Consider the following 19,506-nt stretch of genomic DNA (forward strand, 5'->3'; position numbering starts at 1 on the left):
TCATCACCATTCATCAGTGGAGTTCAGTACATGGCACAACTACACCTCAAAACTAACTGAGGCATCCTTTGATCACAGCAGAGCCTCTCCACATCTAAACTTTGGGGGGTTTTCAGGTACACATTTCTTTCCCCACCTCTTCACTCATCTTAAATCTCACAGGACATAAAGGCCAACGTACTGCCTTCATGTGTGCACCCGATGTCTCGAAAAATATGAATTGCAAAAGAAAGGAGGTGGCGGAGGGCAGCAAACAGGAGAGATTATGATGCAGGCCCAAGACGACATACTGGCAGGCTTTTGAAGGTGTTTTCTTCCTCCACCTCAAGTGACATACGATGCCTTTGAAAATTTAAGGTGACTATAAAGTAGCTTCCATTCAGAGGAGTTGAGCAAGGCGGTCTGTTGGGATCTGCTGTCTGGCCAATAATGATAAATTCAGGCATCTGAATTTTTCAAGCTTCAAAAATAACAGCATCTCTAATCTGTTTTAGGTAAATGCATGACTAAGTGAACTTTACAGTTAAAGTACATATAAAGTGATGTTTTAGAGTACTGGAGTCCTGAAGTCAAAAACTTAGCTGATCCAGTCAATCTATTGAAGAGTTTGCATTTTGTCAACCAAGGACTTAAATTTCACACCATAGTTAGATTTGATTTTATACTACTGCTCATGTTGCAAGAGTGGCCGTCACTTTTCTAGAGTGGTGGGTAGCTCATTTTGAAATTGAACACTTTATGAAATCAGTTTTAAAGCCCCTATGAAATAGGGATTTGACAAGGGAGAACACTGATCCTCAGCACCACAGAGTAGCAGAGCAGCATGAAGCTTGATTTGATAACGCAATCTTGCACGCTGATTGGGTTTGGGAGGTAATAGAGCTCCAGACATTTGAGTTTCAAACAGCAGATGTTTTGCCGTAATACAGGAAGGAGAGCACACTAGAAGATCACACGATAGCGCTGGTTCATAAAAAAAGCAAGACATAACAGATGACAAACGTCCGTTTCACTTCAGCATCCTGCAGTCATGCTGAAGTCAAATCATATTTCAGATAGATCTAGGCAGACGTTGTCACTGCTAAGGGAGGCAGTCAATTTTTCATATTTGTTTAATTGCTAATCAGTATAACATTTCCAACTTGGATTTGGCTTCTAATCTCTGGGGACGACACGCATAGCCGGGAACAATTTTTACCTGAGGGGACACTGTTCCTTTAAGAGGATTAGTGAACTGTCTATCAGTCATGTCGTGTTAAACTAATGTTTGCAATGGCCCCTCGTCAGGGCCAGAATCCGCCTCCTCACTCCGTAGCATCAAAAAAAATGTTTACATGCTTCTGCGGAAATAAATGATTTGAGATGCTTCCTTTATCATTCACACCAGTACATCAGCCCTTCTCCCTTTCCTGCCATAACCTTTGCCTTGAGCAAGCTCACACACATGCATACAAACAGAAAAAGCTATAAAATATACCAGTTTCCAGTATTGTAAGTTGCATATATTGAGGAAAGTGAGTTCCAGTGTAGTTCCTTCCCTGTAGCATCAGATTATCTGTACTCAACCGTGGCCTGAAATCAGTTAAGTGATTTTCTACAGTCCTAAAATAAGCACCAACTTTCTTTGATCACAGCATAGCAAACGCTAATAGCTGTGCCTAAACGTGACACAACTCAATGCTTTTTACGATTTAATGGCAAATGTAATCTATGGCACCTTCTAATTTGTTTGCTTTATAGCTTTATGGACACCAGGGAAATATAAAGAGTAAGAAGACAGAGGCATGGAGGAAGGATGCTGGGTCAGGAGAAGTGTGTTACTTACAACCGCTCTTAAATCAGACTTATAGGCATATAGAGCCAACCGTTAGCATTAGAGAGAGAGAGAGACAGTGATTGAAATGCTCCCCATACCCCTTCCCTCATCTGCTCAAACAGCCCGGAGTTCTCCCCTATCAGCCCACATGAAAAATAAATCTGAGTTTCAGGTCACAATCCAGTCGATTCCAAGTCAATCCGCCATAATTGGTTGGCGTCACATGGCGGCAGAGCTGAAATCTATCGGGCAGCAAGGCTGGAGGAGGCCTAATTGGTGTCAGCTCAGGTTGCAGCGCTACTGCAGGAATACAGGTTTGCCCTGCCAGCCCCTCTGGCAGACCACTTTTAACAGCTTATACTATTCTTCTCATATAGCTTCTCCCTTCATTCCTCTTTTTCGCCTTGTCTTTCCATCTTCTGCTCAAGGAAAGAAGTTGGGGATTTCAGCAGTTTTAGAATAAAGTACAATTAGGCACCTTTCACTGAGGTGTGCGGTGTGAACTGTGGGTTTCCTCTTCTGAGGTGTCCTTCTGATCTGGTATCTGTATGTTCATGAAGGTTCATTTGGCTATTACAAGGACTGGTAGCTGACATTCAGCTGAGCCTGTTCATCTTTTTCTAGCAGCAACATGAATTGGCTTGAGAGCATTCTTATTTGCTAATATTTATTGAAACATACAGATACATTTTCATCATCAGCATGAGTGCAAGTAGCCATTCTCTGGTTTGTATCAGATCAAATGAAACATCAGCTATAAAGGATTTTTGTTCTTGCTCTCAAGTCATTATTGTTCATCTGTTGTTTGTTGTTTTTTTCGGTGCTCATTCATGCCATACTAAATCAAGAATATGACTAAATGACTCTGGTCTGTCAAAATGACTCATAATGTAAATTGTGAACTCAGCATGAGGTGACAAGGTGTCATCTGCTCAAAGGCACATTAACATGACAGCAGTAATTAGAGGAAAAAAGAAATCTTCGTATTTTCAAATCACCAAACTCATGAGTTAGTTTTGCATTTTATGAGGTGAAAATAGTTATTCCTCAAACACCAAGGAAGAGTGTGTCTTAAATATTTAATAGGCATTGCAGCAATTTAGTGCTGAAAAATGCTAGAGACCAGTAAAGTGTGTATTATTGTCTCTATCAACTATAAAGATGAACAAAACATTTTTATTAAATTGCAAATTTATTGTGAGCTAGATTTTAGTTTCTTGCTGCAGTGAATATTCTGCGGAAGAGATACAGTGGTTTAGATTTCCACATTACAAGAGTTCTTACCCTTGGAGCCCCATAGCCTTTGGCACTTGGTATTTTGCCTGAGGAAAGGAAACCGGTCCTATTCATACTGTGTCTATCATTAAGTCATGGCACAGCCACATCATCATATCATAAGGAGCCACCCGGGGGGAGCTAGCTTTTGTTTTTTTTTTTTATGTTCACTATCTGCAGATTGATTTGGAATATAAAGTACCCATATGGGCTAGATATGAGTAAATGTACATTGCTACAGCAAAGCAAAAAAATGGTTGTTTATTGCGGCCATAATTCATAAAAGAAGTTACATATTTTCAACTCTAAAATAAAAATATAGCTATTGTCAGTCTTCCTTGGGTTATATCCTAGAATAATAGTTGTTGTTTATCCATCAAACCTGATGGGTAATATGACTGACAGCAGATATCCCTTTTAATACTGCATTGTCCCACCTTAGCTCACATCAGATCTACTGTGTTTTGACTGAGGCCTTCAAGCAGCCGCATCACTCATTTTTCTGCTGCTGTGCAGCTACTTAAGTGGCTCCCATGTACCGTCTCTATCTGCCCTTTGACCTCTACTCTCAATAGGGGACAGTAATTAAAGGCTGATTTCTCCTGCAGACTCTCAGCAGGATTAAATATTTCATCACCTCCCAACCCAGCATTAAATAGGAGAGCTCTGAGGAATTGGGACACACCCACTGAGAGCAAAGGGGGATTTTCTAATGACACTGCAAGCACCTTATGATAAACTATAGGGTTAAAGAGCACATGCTGTACACACAAGGGGACACTTAATCATCCAGTACCAACCGCGGGCAACAATTGATCATCTCCAGGGCTGTTGCACTGTAACTATACAGTTTAATTTATTTATTTTATTTTTGTTTATTTTTGCAGGGAGAATGAACAATTAAAAGTAATTGCTCCAGAGTAAGCTAGCAGCTAATTTACATCTGTTGTCCCTGGGAAGGTAGACAAAAAACATCCACAACAGCAAATATACTACATAAAACAGCACAATACATAAAAGGCAGTCATTGGTGGTGACACTTTTGTGCTGACTTTAGCCAAAGCTTGAGGCTGGTTTTGAACACTGCAAAGCTTCCTGAGTCTCTAATATTTGTGGGTATGGAATTCTACTTCCTCACTCCTTTAACCAAGAAAGCAGATTGACGAAAGGCTGTCTCTCTGAACTACGGTACCCAATCACCCCTAGTAGATGCCCTAGTCCTACTGGCACTGCTGGGATAGGCCAGGCATCCTCGAACAGGAGGGGGTGAGATCAGAGCAAAATAAGAAGTTATCAAAATTGAGGAAATTATATGTTTTTAGGATATATCAGTGATGGCGATCCCTTGGCTTTTATCTAGTACTTTTAGGATTTCTTTATAGAGTAAGTACACAGGCTTGACTGTAGTCACACCTGCCTGTGACCAGGTTGTTATGCAATGAGACAGATGGGGAAAAATCATGATGACCCTTCTAACTTATTTTTTGAAAGACAGGTTTCTGTCAGTAATAATGCCTAGATATTTAACATGTGTCACAGACTTGATGACTTCACCATTAGTTAAAATATCGGGATTAACTGAATTATTGATCCTCGCTGTGAAATACATACAAACTGTTTTGCTTAAATTAAGGGTCAAGCATGAATTAGCTAGCCAATCCAACACCTTGCTCATTACAGCTGTCAATTTGCCTGCAACATGTTCTTTAGATCATGCTTGGGTAAAAATCACAGTATCATCAGCATACATTTGGATATTAACATCTGGACATACTTTAGGAAGATCATTAATATATACTAAATCAAATTTGTCCTAAAATAGACTCTTGATGGAACCCTACTATACAACTAGCAAAGGAGGAACACTTATCACCCACTCTTGTACATTGTTTCTTCTTATTTAAGTATGATTCCATCCAGGTCAGGGCATTGACAGATAAATTAAATCTAGAGAGTTTTGAAAGTATTATGATTAACTATGTCAATTGCCTTCTTTAAATCTAAAAACATGGCTCCGACAACACCAACTTTATCAAGATATCTTTTGATTTGTTAAACAAAAAGCAATTTGCCGTTTCTGTTGAATGATGCTTTCAGAAATCAAATTGCATTGGATGTGGAGTAAATTCACCTTCATTTAAATGAGAGATCATGAACTACCTTTTCTGCAATTTTAGAAGCTATTGGGAGGATACTAATGGGTTTACAATTTAATGGGACAGTTCTTTCACCTGATTTAAAGAGGGTCACTACTGCAGCCTTCCAGGAAGAAGGAAAATAGGAGTTTATTATTGATAGATTTATCAGATGAGATAAAAGCTTACATAGTATCAATTTATATTATATTGCATCAATATCATAGACATCCTAAGACTTAGACTTAGAGTCTGAGACGTTTTCTATTGCAAAAACAGGGAATTCATTATTTGCAAGTTCAAGAACTCTTGATCTTAAAACTAAATTCTTGGCCAAACACTGTACTGAATCCACAAAGAACGAATTAAAGATTGTAGCTATTTGTTCTTTATCTTCTGTCACTTTTGATTGTTCCTTTATTACCCAATTTTGAACTGATTTACCCTCTGTCTTTGTAATTTTATTATTATTTTCCCAAACTAATTTACTATGTCCCTTAGACTCATTGATTAGTTTAATAAAATAATCAGCTGTGATCTGTGTCAGTTGTGCCTGCCTTCAATGCTAAGTCTCTCTGCTTCATTAATCTCCAAAGATGCTCATTTAACCATGGTAGATTATGGTTTTTACGCGAGTCTGAGACCTTTTTGAAAAATTCATTTTTAGTCTCACTGACTCTGGCCATCATAATACTGAATGCCTTTTCTATGTCATCAGACTGCAGAACATTATTCCAGTCCAACTGCTTTAACTTAACCTCAAATGGACTGACTAAGTTTTTGACATTAAGAAAAAACTTTTACCCTCTTGTCTGTATATAAATCGTTGTTTAGTCTTACGATTAAAGTCAGTTTATGATGTGACATACCTGTTTTGTGGCGATTTTGTGATGCCTTCAGGTTTGTCTGTTTGCATTTGTGATGATTGAATAACCCTGGTTGGGCCTTGAATTTTTTGAGTGAAATTATACTGATCTGACATACTTTTGAATTTTTTTCCTGTTTGCTTTATCAGACCAGTTTATATTAAAATCACCTAATACAATTAATTCAGTCTTGGTACCAATTTCCTTTAGTAAGGATTTCAGTTTGTCATAAAAAATGTCATTACAATTAGGAGGTTGGTATATGCCAACAACAGTAAAAGACATACAAGGGCACAATACAATAGAGACAGCAATGCTGGTGTACTTATACACATTAAAAATGATCTCAAACATACAAGAGAACCCCTCCTCTTCTGCCTAATTTTCTATATTTCCTAAAAACATGATACCCAGGTATAACAAAAGCAGTCCTTGATGAAGACTTAGAGTAGTTAACCGAGATTCTGAAAGGAAAGAACGTCCGAAGTTCAAATCAATCAGCAACTCAGCCTTTGACACAATGCTTCTGATATTCAAACGTCCACCAAGCAGTTCTTTTGGTTTTATTTGTTTGTCCCACAAGACTTTGGCCTACTTTACTGGTTGAAAGAATTAAAATGTATTATTATATTTATTATTGAAATGTTCTTTGTGTGTACTATCACTCAGGTTAAAGATAACATTTTTGCAGGGTTGCGTTAGAGATTACAAACCGATTTCACTTCCTTCGTGTAATTCAGTAGCATTTACAATCTCATGTGTATCTGACAACGGCAGCTTTCATTCACCATTGCAATCTGGCCCCAAATTAGATTGAACGTCACCTGCCAGTAGAATCAAAATCATCAGGTAGCTGGTTAGCCTGTAGTATGGACGGGAAGATTTCATTGTAGATTGCGCCTGGGCAAGAGTTGGTATATTGGCTCTTTGATTACTCAGGATTACTGAATATGAGGTTTGATGACTCGATTGAGTGAAGGTAACACAGTCAGTTTACACAGTACCATCACATCAGCTGGCCCAGCAACAAAGCAACAAAAGCAGTAAGAGAGTGTTTTTTGTAACAAAAAACATTTTTATTGAGTTTAGTCTCGAATTTAACTTGGCAGTGCAAACTCTTGCAGCCTTGCTGCCAGTCTGCGTCACCATCTTTAATCTCCTCAAGATCTACTTTAAGAGTACAGCCACTTCAGTACAGATTTGTTTGCCAATGCATTTATTTGTACTTGTTATTTTAAAAATGCAGGCAAATGGAAAATGTTGAGGGTCATCCAAGCTCTAGATTCTTGCAATGCTTCACCTGTTGTTACTTTTGTATGGAATGGTACAATTATATGATTATATGAATTCTTCATAATGATTGAAATGAATGCTTAGAAAACAATCTTTTAGACTGGTAAACAATTTTGAGAAAGCATTTTTTATTTTCTTCTTTTTACAAGGGAAAAGTATGGAAACATTATTGATGAATATTACACAAATACATTATTATTTGTAAAGGTGAAGGATGGACCACAAATGACATTTGAAGGTTCCCTGGAGAGTTTTCTTGTAAACAAACAAAAGCTATTTTCGTTCATACATTCAGTGTTTCTTATCAGAATGCATTCTGTGCATAATTGAGGTCTAACAAACCTGTTCAAGCTTGCTCATTCAACGTTTGCAGAGACGTTTTTTGGAACATTGTAAATAGTGCAGTTTAGTCTTTTCAGGCACATTGCCACGGCAGCAGAACAGTGGCAGGAATATGTGCAGTATCATATCGGCCACGCTTGCATGTGCCTCCTTGCATATGTGCATTACAAATAAAATGGGGTCAAAACAGTGCTCCATAGCAATACCAGTGGTCAAAAACTCCACAAGGTACCCTCCTTTAGAAATTCAGTTCAACAATGTGCAAATTATTGATTAATTGTTTAATTAATGAATGTGAAAACCAGTGCTGAAATCAGAAGTCAGTTTTCCAAAACTGGAGAATCAGAGAGCATGTCAGGCAGTATTCATTCATTCATGTATTCATTGATTGAACAGTGTAACTTTGCTCCCTTTTCTGTAATAATAACTTGTTGTTTGCATGACTCTTTTGGAAATGGAACACTCGTCCCCAATCATGGCTGGTTATTCTCCATGGCAGCTGTAAACAGACTCTTTGTCACTCAGCGACTCAATAGATTTAACAGGTGGATGCGAGATGCATACTAACATGAATGTCTATGAGACAGTCTGTCTGCCCCTCAAGCTAAGTGGCCGGCTCGGAGACAATGTCATCTCTGTCAGAGGCACAGAGGGCTGCAGTTTGATCTAGCTAAACACTAGGCTCGGATAGAGAGGAAATGGAAAGTACCGTTAACCTTTTCATTTCGTGAATAATGAAAAAGCAAATAACGTCAAGCTCTGTCCTGTGTCACTGCTCATTTCTCTTGAACTGTATTTTTGAGTCATTCCTGTTCACTTAGCCTGCAGTTTGTTTGCTAACTTATACACCAAAAGAAATCACAGAAAAGTATCAAAATGTGCTTTTCAGTAGAAGTTCATCTCAGTTTCAATTGACTGTAGATGCAAAGAGGTTGAGTGGAAAGGAAAAATAATAACAACAATAATAATAATAATAACATGTATTTACATCCATAGATGAGCAGATATACATTCTATGCAGTTACTTTGTAATATGAAGAAATACATATTGCAAGCACACAGTAGATACAAAATATAACACTGTAGACTCTAGTACTACATTTTCAACTTCTGATGAACAAACCTGAAAAGGCTGGGTGGAAAATGTGTTATCCTTTCCACAAATCTCTTCCATCTCATGTCTAAATAAAGAATAATTTCTTGGGACTTGATGTACTCTGAGATTTAGAGCGTTGAAACATGCATTTCTGTGCCATTCATAAAGAGGCAATTTTCACACATTAAAATGCTAACAGGCAAAATAAAGAATTGCCAGCAGTATTCTTACAAGTGCCTTGTTGGCCCGTTTGAGTCTGTTAATACTGTTTGTGTCCTGTGTTCGCAGTGCCTACCAGGTGGTGGTGGAGGAGGAACGTCCACGCAGAGCACGAGGCACAGCAGAAATCCTGCGCTGCTACCCAGTTCCCATTCACTTCCAGAACGCCACGCTCCTAAACTCCCAATACTACTTCACTGCTCAGTTCCCCGCCGCTGGTATCCACTCACCCCAACCCTTCACTGTCGGGGACAACAAGACCTATAATGGCTACTGGAATGCCCCTCTGCTGCCCCAGAAGAGCTACAGCATCTATTACCAGGCTGTCAGCACAGCCAACGGGGTGGGTGTTTTGGAGGTTTTTATTTTATTCATGCAACTTCAGTTAAAGTTACACTAAAGCTATGACATGACTCCAAATGAGAATTTTTTTCATAACTGTGGCCAGTCTGTTTTCATTCATAACCATTGGTGGGAAGTAACGTTATTATTACTCAAATACTGTACTTACAGTAAGTAACATTTTGAGGTACTTACTAGCAAGTATTTGCATTATTTCCTTTAAACGTCTACTCAAAAACATTTCAGAGGGGAATATTGTACTTTACTTGACTACATGCAGTATATTTGACAGTCACTAGTTACTTCAGATTAAGATTCCATATATAAATCATATGATCAGTTTATGAAATATAATATATTGTAGATGAAACCACCCAACAGTCTATAACATAGTTATAGGAAATATGTTTTATTTCAACCAGTTACAATGTTAAAATGCTACTTACACATCAATGCATCAGTAATGATAATATACTGATATAACTTTTCACAATAAAACACTCTGAAATGGTCCATTCTTCCTAATGACCACATAAACTTTTGTTATTTAAAGTGCATTTCACTGATAATCTTTCTGTACTTTTCACTTAAGTAACATGTTGAAGTCACGACTTGTGATGAAGTTATTTTATATTCAGTATTATAACTTACATAAAGACAGGCAAACATTAACACAGGTGAGTTTGACGTCTTCTGAATTACATATCATGTGCTGTGTGCAAGGTTGACATTTTATTGTTTGACAGCATATCTTACAGTGCTATGCTAATAAATACATAAAGTACAGTGTCTCAACTCAGCAACTAGATAATTACATTTGTATAGTCTGTACAGACGCTAATTTGTGTATTTGATTTAATTAACTACAAGCATGAAGATCAGAAAATATCTCACTTAAATGCACAATATGTTTCTGGCGAGCAACCACAACGCCAACGTATTATCTTGTATGCATATACTCTTTGGTAGATGCCTGTGTGGCGGACAACCACAACGCTGACACGTGCATCTTGTACACGTATATTCTTTGGTAGAGGGGGTATGACGCCATTGACGGGCAAGCAAATGAAACAGACTGTTACCTTGATTAAAACTACAGATTTCTCTGGGTTTGAAAATTGTTGGAAACATTTGGGAAAATGTAAGTAGTTTTATGTCTCTAATTTTGTTTTTTGTTTGTTTGTTTTTTTAAGAAACCATAGTAACCATACCATATCATATAGTCAAAGCACACCTCTAAAAATGCTAAATGTTATGTAGTGTTTAATGACTAATGAAAGACTGACGGAGACTGAGGTTGCAGAGTGTAGACCTGCTAGACACTGCATAGTAACTACGCACACAAACAGACACATGCACATAACTGCACAATTGCATGTGGTCTCCGATAGATGAGGCAGTACTCTGGTGGAGTGTAACAGCAGCACTGTCTGCACTCTCAATAGGCTACAACAGGGTCAGGCTTGGAATGCAGCGCTCCATACCGTGACATGCTCCTTCCCTCCATTACCGTGGCCCTGTTCTCCTGCCTATTCCAATGGAGCTTTATGCCAAATGCCAGACAAGTCTTTGATCAACAGCATTTAAAAGAGGCAGTCGTCCCAGCAGCAGTTAAGTGTGGGAGGCAGGCAACAACAACAGGGTTACCGATCGTACAGGTCACAGCCTCTGTCATCAAGTGGCACTTGGCAGGGCCCTCCCTCCACGGAGCTGCAGCAGACAGCTCAATGGCAATTTCAAGAGCCTCACCGATTGTGGTCCTGAATGAGAATCACCATAAACAGCCTCCTTGAGAAACTGCAGCACGTCTTTAAGGAGGCAATAGAAATAACACGTGAGGCAGAGCTGAATCCAATTAGCGAGTTTGCTCTTGAGAGTAAAGCATTGGCAATCTGAAACTTTCCAGGGTGAATTGATGAGAGGTATGAATTGGCTGATAGTACTTTTCCTTGAACAAACAAAATGAAAGAACACACTATAGAGTCCCTTGTTGAGACAACATAAAGCTCTGTCTATGTGATGGAGGCAGTTCTGAAATTATTTTTATATTCAGTGTTTTGATTTACAGTGGCCAAATGTACTCTCTTTTATTAAGCCATCACTGTCAATGGAAGCTTTAATTAATATCTAATGTTGTTGGCCCAAATTGTTTGGTCCTTTTAAATAAAATTAACACTTAGAGAAGGTGAGTGCCATCCATACCTAGATTTTTTCAGCCTTCTATTCAAAGAAAAATCTAATATGACTTCTCGTGATGGTGCCTTTAATAAAAGGCCCGTCTGACAGTTTGAAAGCTGTAATGTGAATGCACATGCACCTAGGATCACATGAATGTTAATGTTTTTCTCCTTCTCTCTTCTCTTCATTATGCCTCTCGTGGCCTCTAACTGCTGCCTCTCCCATGTGTGCTCATTGCACATTGGACAGCTTGGCTGGGTCAAACACAGGGACACAGCACTCATGTCTTTTGTGTTGTATTACTCATTGCCTCCCTGTTCCAGTCTGTGTCCTTTTTCCTTTTCACCAGACCACTGTTGACAACAAATTTCTCTCCCAACAGCAAAAACAGTGTTTTTATGTTGTTGAAGGCTGTTGTCAGACCTGAAACTCTATTACATATTCAGAAAGGCTCCCTGACGTGTCATTTTGGAGCCCTGCATGCTGGGTTGGTTTCGTCTGTCACAGGGCTCTGGTTTCTCCACAGTGACTGACCACCTTGAGCCTCAGGCCGCCGACAGATCGCTGTTGGCTGACAAATCAGCAGCTCAGCACCGCTAATCTGTGCTGTGGGCCCTCTCCCCTAACTGCGTTTTGTGTCACAGTCATTGAGCTCAACAGATGATAGGGGACAGCGTGGAACTGGCCGAGCTGTTTTGTTGTAGCCATGGGTTCTTAGATAGGTGTTGCTGCCGTCGTAAGTGTGTGTCTTATGTCTGTGCATGTGTGTCATAATAATCTCTGATTCTCTTCTTTTTCTTCCTTTCTCTACCCCTTCCTCTTGTTATTTATCTGTTTGTACAGGAGACCAAAATCGACTGTGTTCGAGTAGCCACCAAAGGTAGGACTAGATCACTTAAGTCAGATTGTGTGTGTGTGTGTGTGTGTGTATTTATGTGTGTGCCATATGTTGTTCCTAACATCACTTGCATATGATTTCTGAAAACTAACAAAATTAACAAGTTTTTAAACAAGATACACTGAATTTGATAGGTACATATCACATGTCAGCGTCACACTTCACTAAATAACTCAATGGAAATAGTTTATTAGCTTTAATGTGTTACCTTTATGTAGCTGTCTTAAATGAACTGCATTTATATAGCGCTTTTCTACCTTAACAGACAAAATGCTTTACAACGTGCCTGTCATTCACACATTTACACACACACTCACTCTCTGATGGTGGTTGAGCTGCCATGCAAGGCGCTGGCCTGCCCATCAGGAGCAACTTGGGAGTTTAGTGTCTTGCTCCACATTGCAATTAATGGATTACCTGCTCTAGAGCAGGTTTTGTTTTTAAAAGACAAATATGTGTGATTTGGTTTTCACATGAATTCGGTCAATAGATTGATTAAGAACATGTGTTTTTCCATGACAGCCTCTGTGCCTACTGAGGGCTGCGGGTACTTAGCTATGCTGCCTGTACGTCCTGCTCCACACATTAAGGGTGATGGAGTCTAAGCGCCATTGATCCAGGAGCAGAATTGATAAGGCCAGAGGGAGCCCTAGTCACACTCCGTTCTGGGCCGTGGGAGGTCCTGTCACATGCCCCGACAATCTCATATATTGTGGATTCGCAGGCAGTTCCACTATGGATTTCTTGTGCAGATATCTATATCTACATGGCTCAATAGGCTGAAGTCAAATACCACATACTAGAAGAATCATATGAGTAATTTATAACCTATAGGGATACATTATAATGCACTACATTAAGGTTATAGAGATATGAACTTGTGTGTAATTGTTGCTCCAGCTAACTGGGCTAAACAAATTTGAAGTGCTCTCTAATACTGTAATGGATGTCTTTCTCTGTCTCAATGTTGCATGATTATGGGAAATGTTGGTATGGCTGTTTTCAGCTTCAGTGTGGCCTGTCTTTCTGTCTCTCTCTACTGCATGCCAACCTGGATCCACTGACTATACTCAGCCGCCATACTCGTGACTCAGCTCACAACCCCCTACATCCGCATCGCCCCAGCGGCCGGTGACAACCAACTAACAGGTCAGACACGTAGCTTTCTGCACTTTCTCTGACCAGTTATAATCGCCACAATTTAGTTTTACCCACTATGTGTTTAATGTGGTGGACATACTGACAATTACCTCAACAGGAAAACAAACAAGTGGAATATTGCATGTCTGTGGTTTTGATTGTCTTGCTATTTGCATAGGATCAGTGTGATTAAATCAAAGACTTGCAGACATTGTCTCCTACCTTCATCTTCTCAGCATTCCTGGACATGAAAGACCTGTTTGAGGTGTGATTGTCATTTGATGTGTCAATGTTGGAGATTTCTGACAGGAGTTAATCCCCTTTCATGAATATTTCTCATTATTTCTGGGAGATTAAGTTTTAGGTGGTGTTGGTTGCTGCAGTTGTGACAACTGTAAACTGAAGTGCTCGCCGTGCAGATCTGGAGAATTTTCAAGAGTATAGCATCAATTAAAATTCAGCTCAGTTTCTACTTGTTGTGTAGTTGCTGTGAGAATCTCAAATTCTCTCAGACTGGAATTGAAGAATATTGACTTGTGGCAGTGAACATACAGCCCTCACAGCTCAAATAGGGATTTGTCACTGACAGCATTTCTGTTAAGATTAGCCTGTAACAGTATATTTGGACAAAATCAGCTCCATCAGTCCAGACGTGATTGTTAATATGTCGCCAGTCTTGAAATCCTCCACCGCTCTGCCTTACAAAAAACTTATATCTAAATAAAGGCCCGGCTGTTGATAACGGCACACCAGAGCAAGAACTATATGTCACAACAACCAACGCGGGATGGATATTTACCTTTTTTGATAGGGAAAGAAAATGGCAACGCCGAGCAGAGAAGGAAGCCCGCTCTAACAGATTTGTCTGACATAACAATTTATCATTCTAAATTTACCCCTGGTGACAGGGAATAATGGTGTTGTTCAGGTGGACAGTTGTGATTCCAGCAACGTTGCCTTCCTCAGAGTGCTTCTTATCACTTCCCAGGGAGCAGATGCTGTTAAAACAAGCTGCTTTTTTTCCCGTCTCCCTCTCTATTTGTGTCTCTTGTTGTTGGCTATCTCTTCCCGAGCTGATATTTAATGTTTTGGTTATTTCAGGCTTTTTTATCTTCTGGGGTATTATCTTTCCCGCCCCACATTCTACATTTTTCTGCAGCCCAGAAACCGTTTGCCCCAAACATGATTAACCAAGGGTAAAGACGGTGTATACTTATCTCTCTCGGTATAGCTTGATCCACGCAGCACTGATGTCCACTAAGGATGGAGCTAAAGGTGGAGTCTTCAAAACAATGAGTCACTTACTTTCAGAATAAACATTGCTTTGAGCTGATACATGTGTATTGATATTTATGGTCCACAAAATGCCATAAAATATCAGCATATTGATTAATCAACCTCAGTCCTCCACACAGTCAAATCAATGAGAGGAAATACTGGAAGTATAGATGTTGTTTGGTTGAACAATAGAAAATGGTTCTTACATCTGATTCAGTCAACCTTATTATTTACACTTTTTGTTTGATCTTTATGCATTGTGATGTTATTCAGGAGCTGCCACTCACAAACCTGATGCTGTGGAGCCGGAGAAACAAACGGATCATACGGTGAAAATCGCCGGGGTCATCGCTGGCATCCTCCTGTTTGTCATCATCTTCTTAGGAGTGGTACTCCTGATGAAAAAAAGGTAAGCATTGTTTTTTTTTTTTTTACTTGTTGAAATAATACTTCAGATTTGTGGAAGGGGTTGAAGTTACTTGCCGACTGCTCGCAGATAAGTAGTTTCTGTTTTATCATTTTGTGTATTTCTCTCTCAAACGGAAGTATTGTCAGCGTTGTAGTAAATAATTAATTTGATTATGTTGTTACGCCCCATTAAGGCTGTTTACAGCCATGAGATACAGTGTGCCATGAAAAATTAATCCGTTTCCACGGCACCCTCAAACAAATGCGCAACGCTTCAGTGACATTGGAATGGGAATAGGAAAAATGTTTTTGAGGCCTGTGGTATGGAGAGAGGCGGGAAAGGAGATAAGAAAGAAAATATGATGAAAGGCTCAAAAGGAAAGAGGGTGGCTGCGTAGCTAAAGGCAAAGTTTACATTAGCCCTGGACACCATACTGGAGAGCGGTCCTTTGTACATATCCCCAGTAATCAGGAGAGCTAAAACTCAGGAGATATCAACCCCCTTTTGTCCACAACACGGCTTGAAATAACACAATGTCATTTTCTGTGCCTTTATTGAGGATTTCTTTGGTGGACACAAGTTGGCTTCCTTCAATATCTTGATTGTGAAGTACAAGAACAAAAAAAAAACAACATTTCCCAGTGAAACTCAGTATGTATTAGCTGTACTTTACTGTACTGTCTCCTTTAATGTTATATTGCTTGTCGTGAATTAAAGAGTAAAGGTCAGTGCAGTAGACTGAGCAAATGAAGATGAGTTGCAAGGCATAGTTGTGTTATAATACAATCACTATGCTCCATGTATATTTTTGACAGTAATATAAGATTTTTCATTTTCCGCAGCAGGCACTGTCTGTGTAGCACAGTTAGCAGTGGGTGGGTGTGAAAATCAGCACACAGTAATGGAATTGTTTTCAATTAGCCTTAATCAAACCAGAGATGGAGATGACTTCATTGGTTGAATTTTGTGTAATTTACTGTTACCAACAGGGAATCGGAGTTGTGTTTAGACATTCAAACCACTCATTAAGTTTCGACATTGGAGGTCAGATATGGTAATTTTTATAGGTGTATAAATTGTGTGTTCATAAAAGGGGGGTTTTAGTGCCAGAATGGTTGCCTCTGAATTGCCATCACATGCTGTAAACCAGCTCAATATCAATTTAATTGGAGAGTTTCTACTGTACTCTAGTGAGGCCCCCCTTTTGCAAAGCATGACATGACTCCAAGCGATCACCTTTGCCCTCACGATCACTAGTTTACCTCCACGTATGCCACCATATCTGATTTTGTTCATTTCTTCTCTTTTTTCAAACATTAATATATTTTTACTTTTTCTTTCCTTTTCATTCCATCCCCTCCCCTCCTCCACTGCTTAAATCCTACCACCACCCCACTCGGCAGAAGAACCTATCACTCCTACACTTACTACCTGTAAGTAACCACTTTGTGTAATGTTAGTGCCATGCTTCTCACCCACACACTGTTTCCCATGCATGCAAAGAGCCATGTCATCCTCCTCCTGCCCAGAGCTATTACAGAGGCCCAACTGTAATCTCTGCTGGAGGAACGGAGGACGCCACTCCAATGCATCTCCACATGATGAGCACATCATACTGTATGTCACATTGGCACGACTTCTGACGAAAGCAGACAGACACAGCTACACCCCCACGAAAGAAAACCTGCCACTGAGTTGTTAGTGCAGACATAATTTCTACTACACTTTTAAGGAGTTTGTTTATCAAATGATTAACTAAACTGCCTTAATGATTGTACAGCTGCCAAAGTCATCTTGTGAAAGAAAAAAAATCAATGCAGCAGCTACTGCATTTTTACTGAGTGTGAATTTTTCATTCGCCTCCAATGATTTCATCTCTGTTGACTTGTCAAAGTTAGATTTTTTTGAAGTGCCTATCACAGTGCATCTATGCTTTAGTTGTGCCCAGAACCTCAATGAGCCAGATATTTCACATTTTTGTACACTTATGCATACATACTCTGCAAATGCCGAAATGCAACCAATAACTTCATATTTATTTGCTGTAATCTATACAAGATTAATCATATTTATATTGTTATTGGTATTAGGTATTCTGAAAATTGAGCATGAGCTAACATGTTGACCTTACTAATTTGGCTCCATATGCATGTGATGATTTCTAGTCTTTCTCTCTCCATTTTCTCACTCTGTCATTAAACCATTTCAGCTTTCATGCTTTTTCTTCCCTTTTTTTCAAGCATGTTTTTTTTTATTTTTTTTTTTAGGTTATTGCACGCCCATCCGATTATTTCTATGGTGATGGTGGAGTTGTGTCTTTAGCTAACAAGACATTTGCATCTTTACTGAACAAGCTGATGTGTTCACAGCATAACCTCCGTTCTATTTAGATGTCTCCAACATCGTAAGACAATAGTCGCTGCTTTATTCACTCTTGATATAACAGATGATTCCAAATCACACCTCTGAATGGTAAAGAAGCTTATTCTGCAGCTCTGCCTTCCCTGCTGTAGCTCATAGGCTCCCTCTGTAAAGTCTTTGTGATGGATGCCGACTAATCTGTCTTGAGATGACTGTGATCAGAGGATAGAATGGTGCCTGCCTCACATCAAAGAACGTCTCAGAATACACCTGGAGATAATACTACTCTGAATACTCTGCGTGTCACTCATATTAGATCACAGCTGTCTTGAATGGAAAGCCCCAATGACTTAGTGGAGTGGTGTCATCAAAGCTGTGCATACACATTGGCCGAGCTAAGCAGGAGGAGATGAGCCTGTCAGTGAAACAATCAAAATATCAGTTAAGTGTTACATGCGTGTGTTGCTTTCTTGGTTTAATGCTAATATGCTGAAAGAGAAGAATGGTAGTCATGCTTGAACCGTGTGCATGCTGTAAGTCAATGCTGAAATGCATTAAGATGCTTGTGAATGCTGCTGGAAGGTTGCTCCTAGGTAGACAGTAGGAAAGAACCTAATCTAACCTAACCTAATAATTTTTTTCCCCTTAGAAGTTTGGGATTTAATGGCCAATTTTATATTTTTTGTTCTATTCTTTAATGAAAGGGACATAATCTTAATGAAGATTTAGCATGATTGCTTTGATTGACAAGGTTTCAGGTTGTATATTCCATTTCGAAACAATTGACAGGATGGATTTGAGCTGCAGATCCAAACCACAGGCCTCAGGAGGTCCCTTTAGAAATGTAATGGATATATGTGACATCAAACGGCTCCACGTCCACGTTTCTCTATGGTCTCATGTGTCAAGATGAATGAGGGGAGGGGGGTTGTTGTTAGGATTAAAAAGAGGGAAAGGAGAGGGTTGATAAATGTTGCGACTCCTCTCTAAAGCTGATGAGATAACGACATAATATACAGTTAGATACGATGAAGGATTAATGAATCCCATGGGGAACTTGTGCCATTATAACAGAAAATACTAATAAACAATAAAATACACTTAGAGAATGCAAGAATATATAAAACCAGAGCAAATGGGGGTTGAATGAACATATGAAAAAATGAAATTTAACAGTTTAGAGATTGTGACTAGAAAATTCAATTTTAGCAACAAATTCAATAATGATTTGGTCCATTTTTATTCACCTAGTTATGTAGTGCAGATGTATTATAGATATATGGATGTACAGTATGTTTATGGTTTAATTTCGAGGGCAACTTGAAGAAAATTATTTTCATCTCTGTCATGTTGTAAATAAATAAAATGAAGAATATAGTAATAGCAATTTACAGCTAAATACATCAATAGGTTCAACAGGTGTTCTGTGTCACCAAGTAAAACCAACTTCTCAGACAACAAAACAATAAAGCAATTCTCTAAAAGCCCATTAACAGATGATACTGCTGTGCATCATGAGTAATTAATGTTCAAAGTTATTCTGGAGTGAGCAAGGATGTCCCATTCAATAATATGACTCCCCATCCTCCCATCTTCTCTATACATATATCTTTCTCCTGTGTCATACATGGGAGGAGCTTCTCTGTAAGCAAGCAAGCAAAACAGCATGTTAGCTAATTGGAAAGGACCCTGATTTGCAGCTTGACGTCTTACAGTGGAATCTGAAAATGTTGCATCTAACCATAGGGATGCTCTGTAGGAAAGTGTTAAGTCCTTGTCCCCCCTTCAGTTACTATTTTCAGGATGTACGAGCTCAGTTTTAAAAGCAATATTGTATATAGTCAAAGTTTAAATTGTC

General features: G+C 39.1%; 1 protein-coding gene across 8 annotated transcripts in view; it reads left to right on the top strand.

Moving 5' to 3' along the window:
• LOC122993732 (receptor-type tyrosine-protein phosphatase mu-like) overlaps window positions 1–19,506 on the top strand; it is a 160,945-nt gene that overhangs the window by 95,473 nt on the left and 45,966 nt on the right. For 5 of the 8 annotated variants that reach the window (XM_044368129.1, XM_044368128.1, XM_044368131.1 and 2 more), the window contains exons 12-16: window positions 9,112–9,385; window positions 12,406–12,442; window positions 13,535–13,609; window positions 15,152–15,287; window positions 16,691–16,720. In XM_044368129.1, the coding sequence (XP_044224064.1) occupies window positions 9,112–9,385; window positions 12,406–12,442; window positions 13,535–13,609; window positions 15,152–15,287; window positions 16,691–16,720 (552 nt within the window). The remainder of the gene's footprint in view (window positions 1–9,111; window positions 9,386–12,405; window positions 12,443–13,534; window positions 13,610–15,151; window positions 15,288–16,690; window positions 16,721–19,506) is intronic. The other 3 variants (XM_044368132.1, XM_044368135.1, XM_044368136.1) reach the window with 1 other exon arrangement.

The sequence above is a fragment of the Thunnus albacares genome, chromosome 12 (assembly GCF_914725855.1).
Source record: "Thunnus albacares chromosome 12, fThuAlb1.1, whole genome shotgun sequence".
Classification (NCBI taxonomy): Eukaryota; Metazoa; Chordata; class Actinopteri; order Scombriformes; family Scombridae; genus Thunnus; species Thunnus albacares.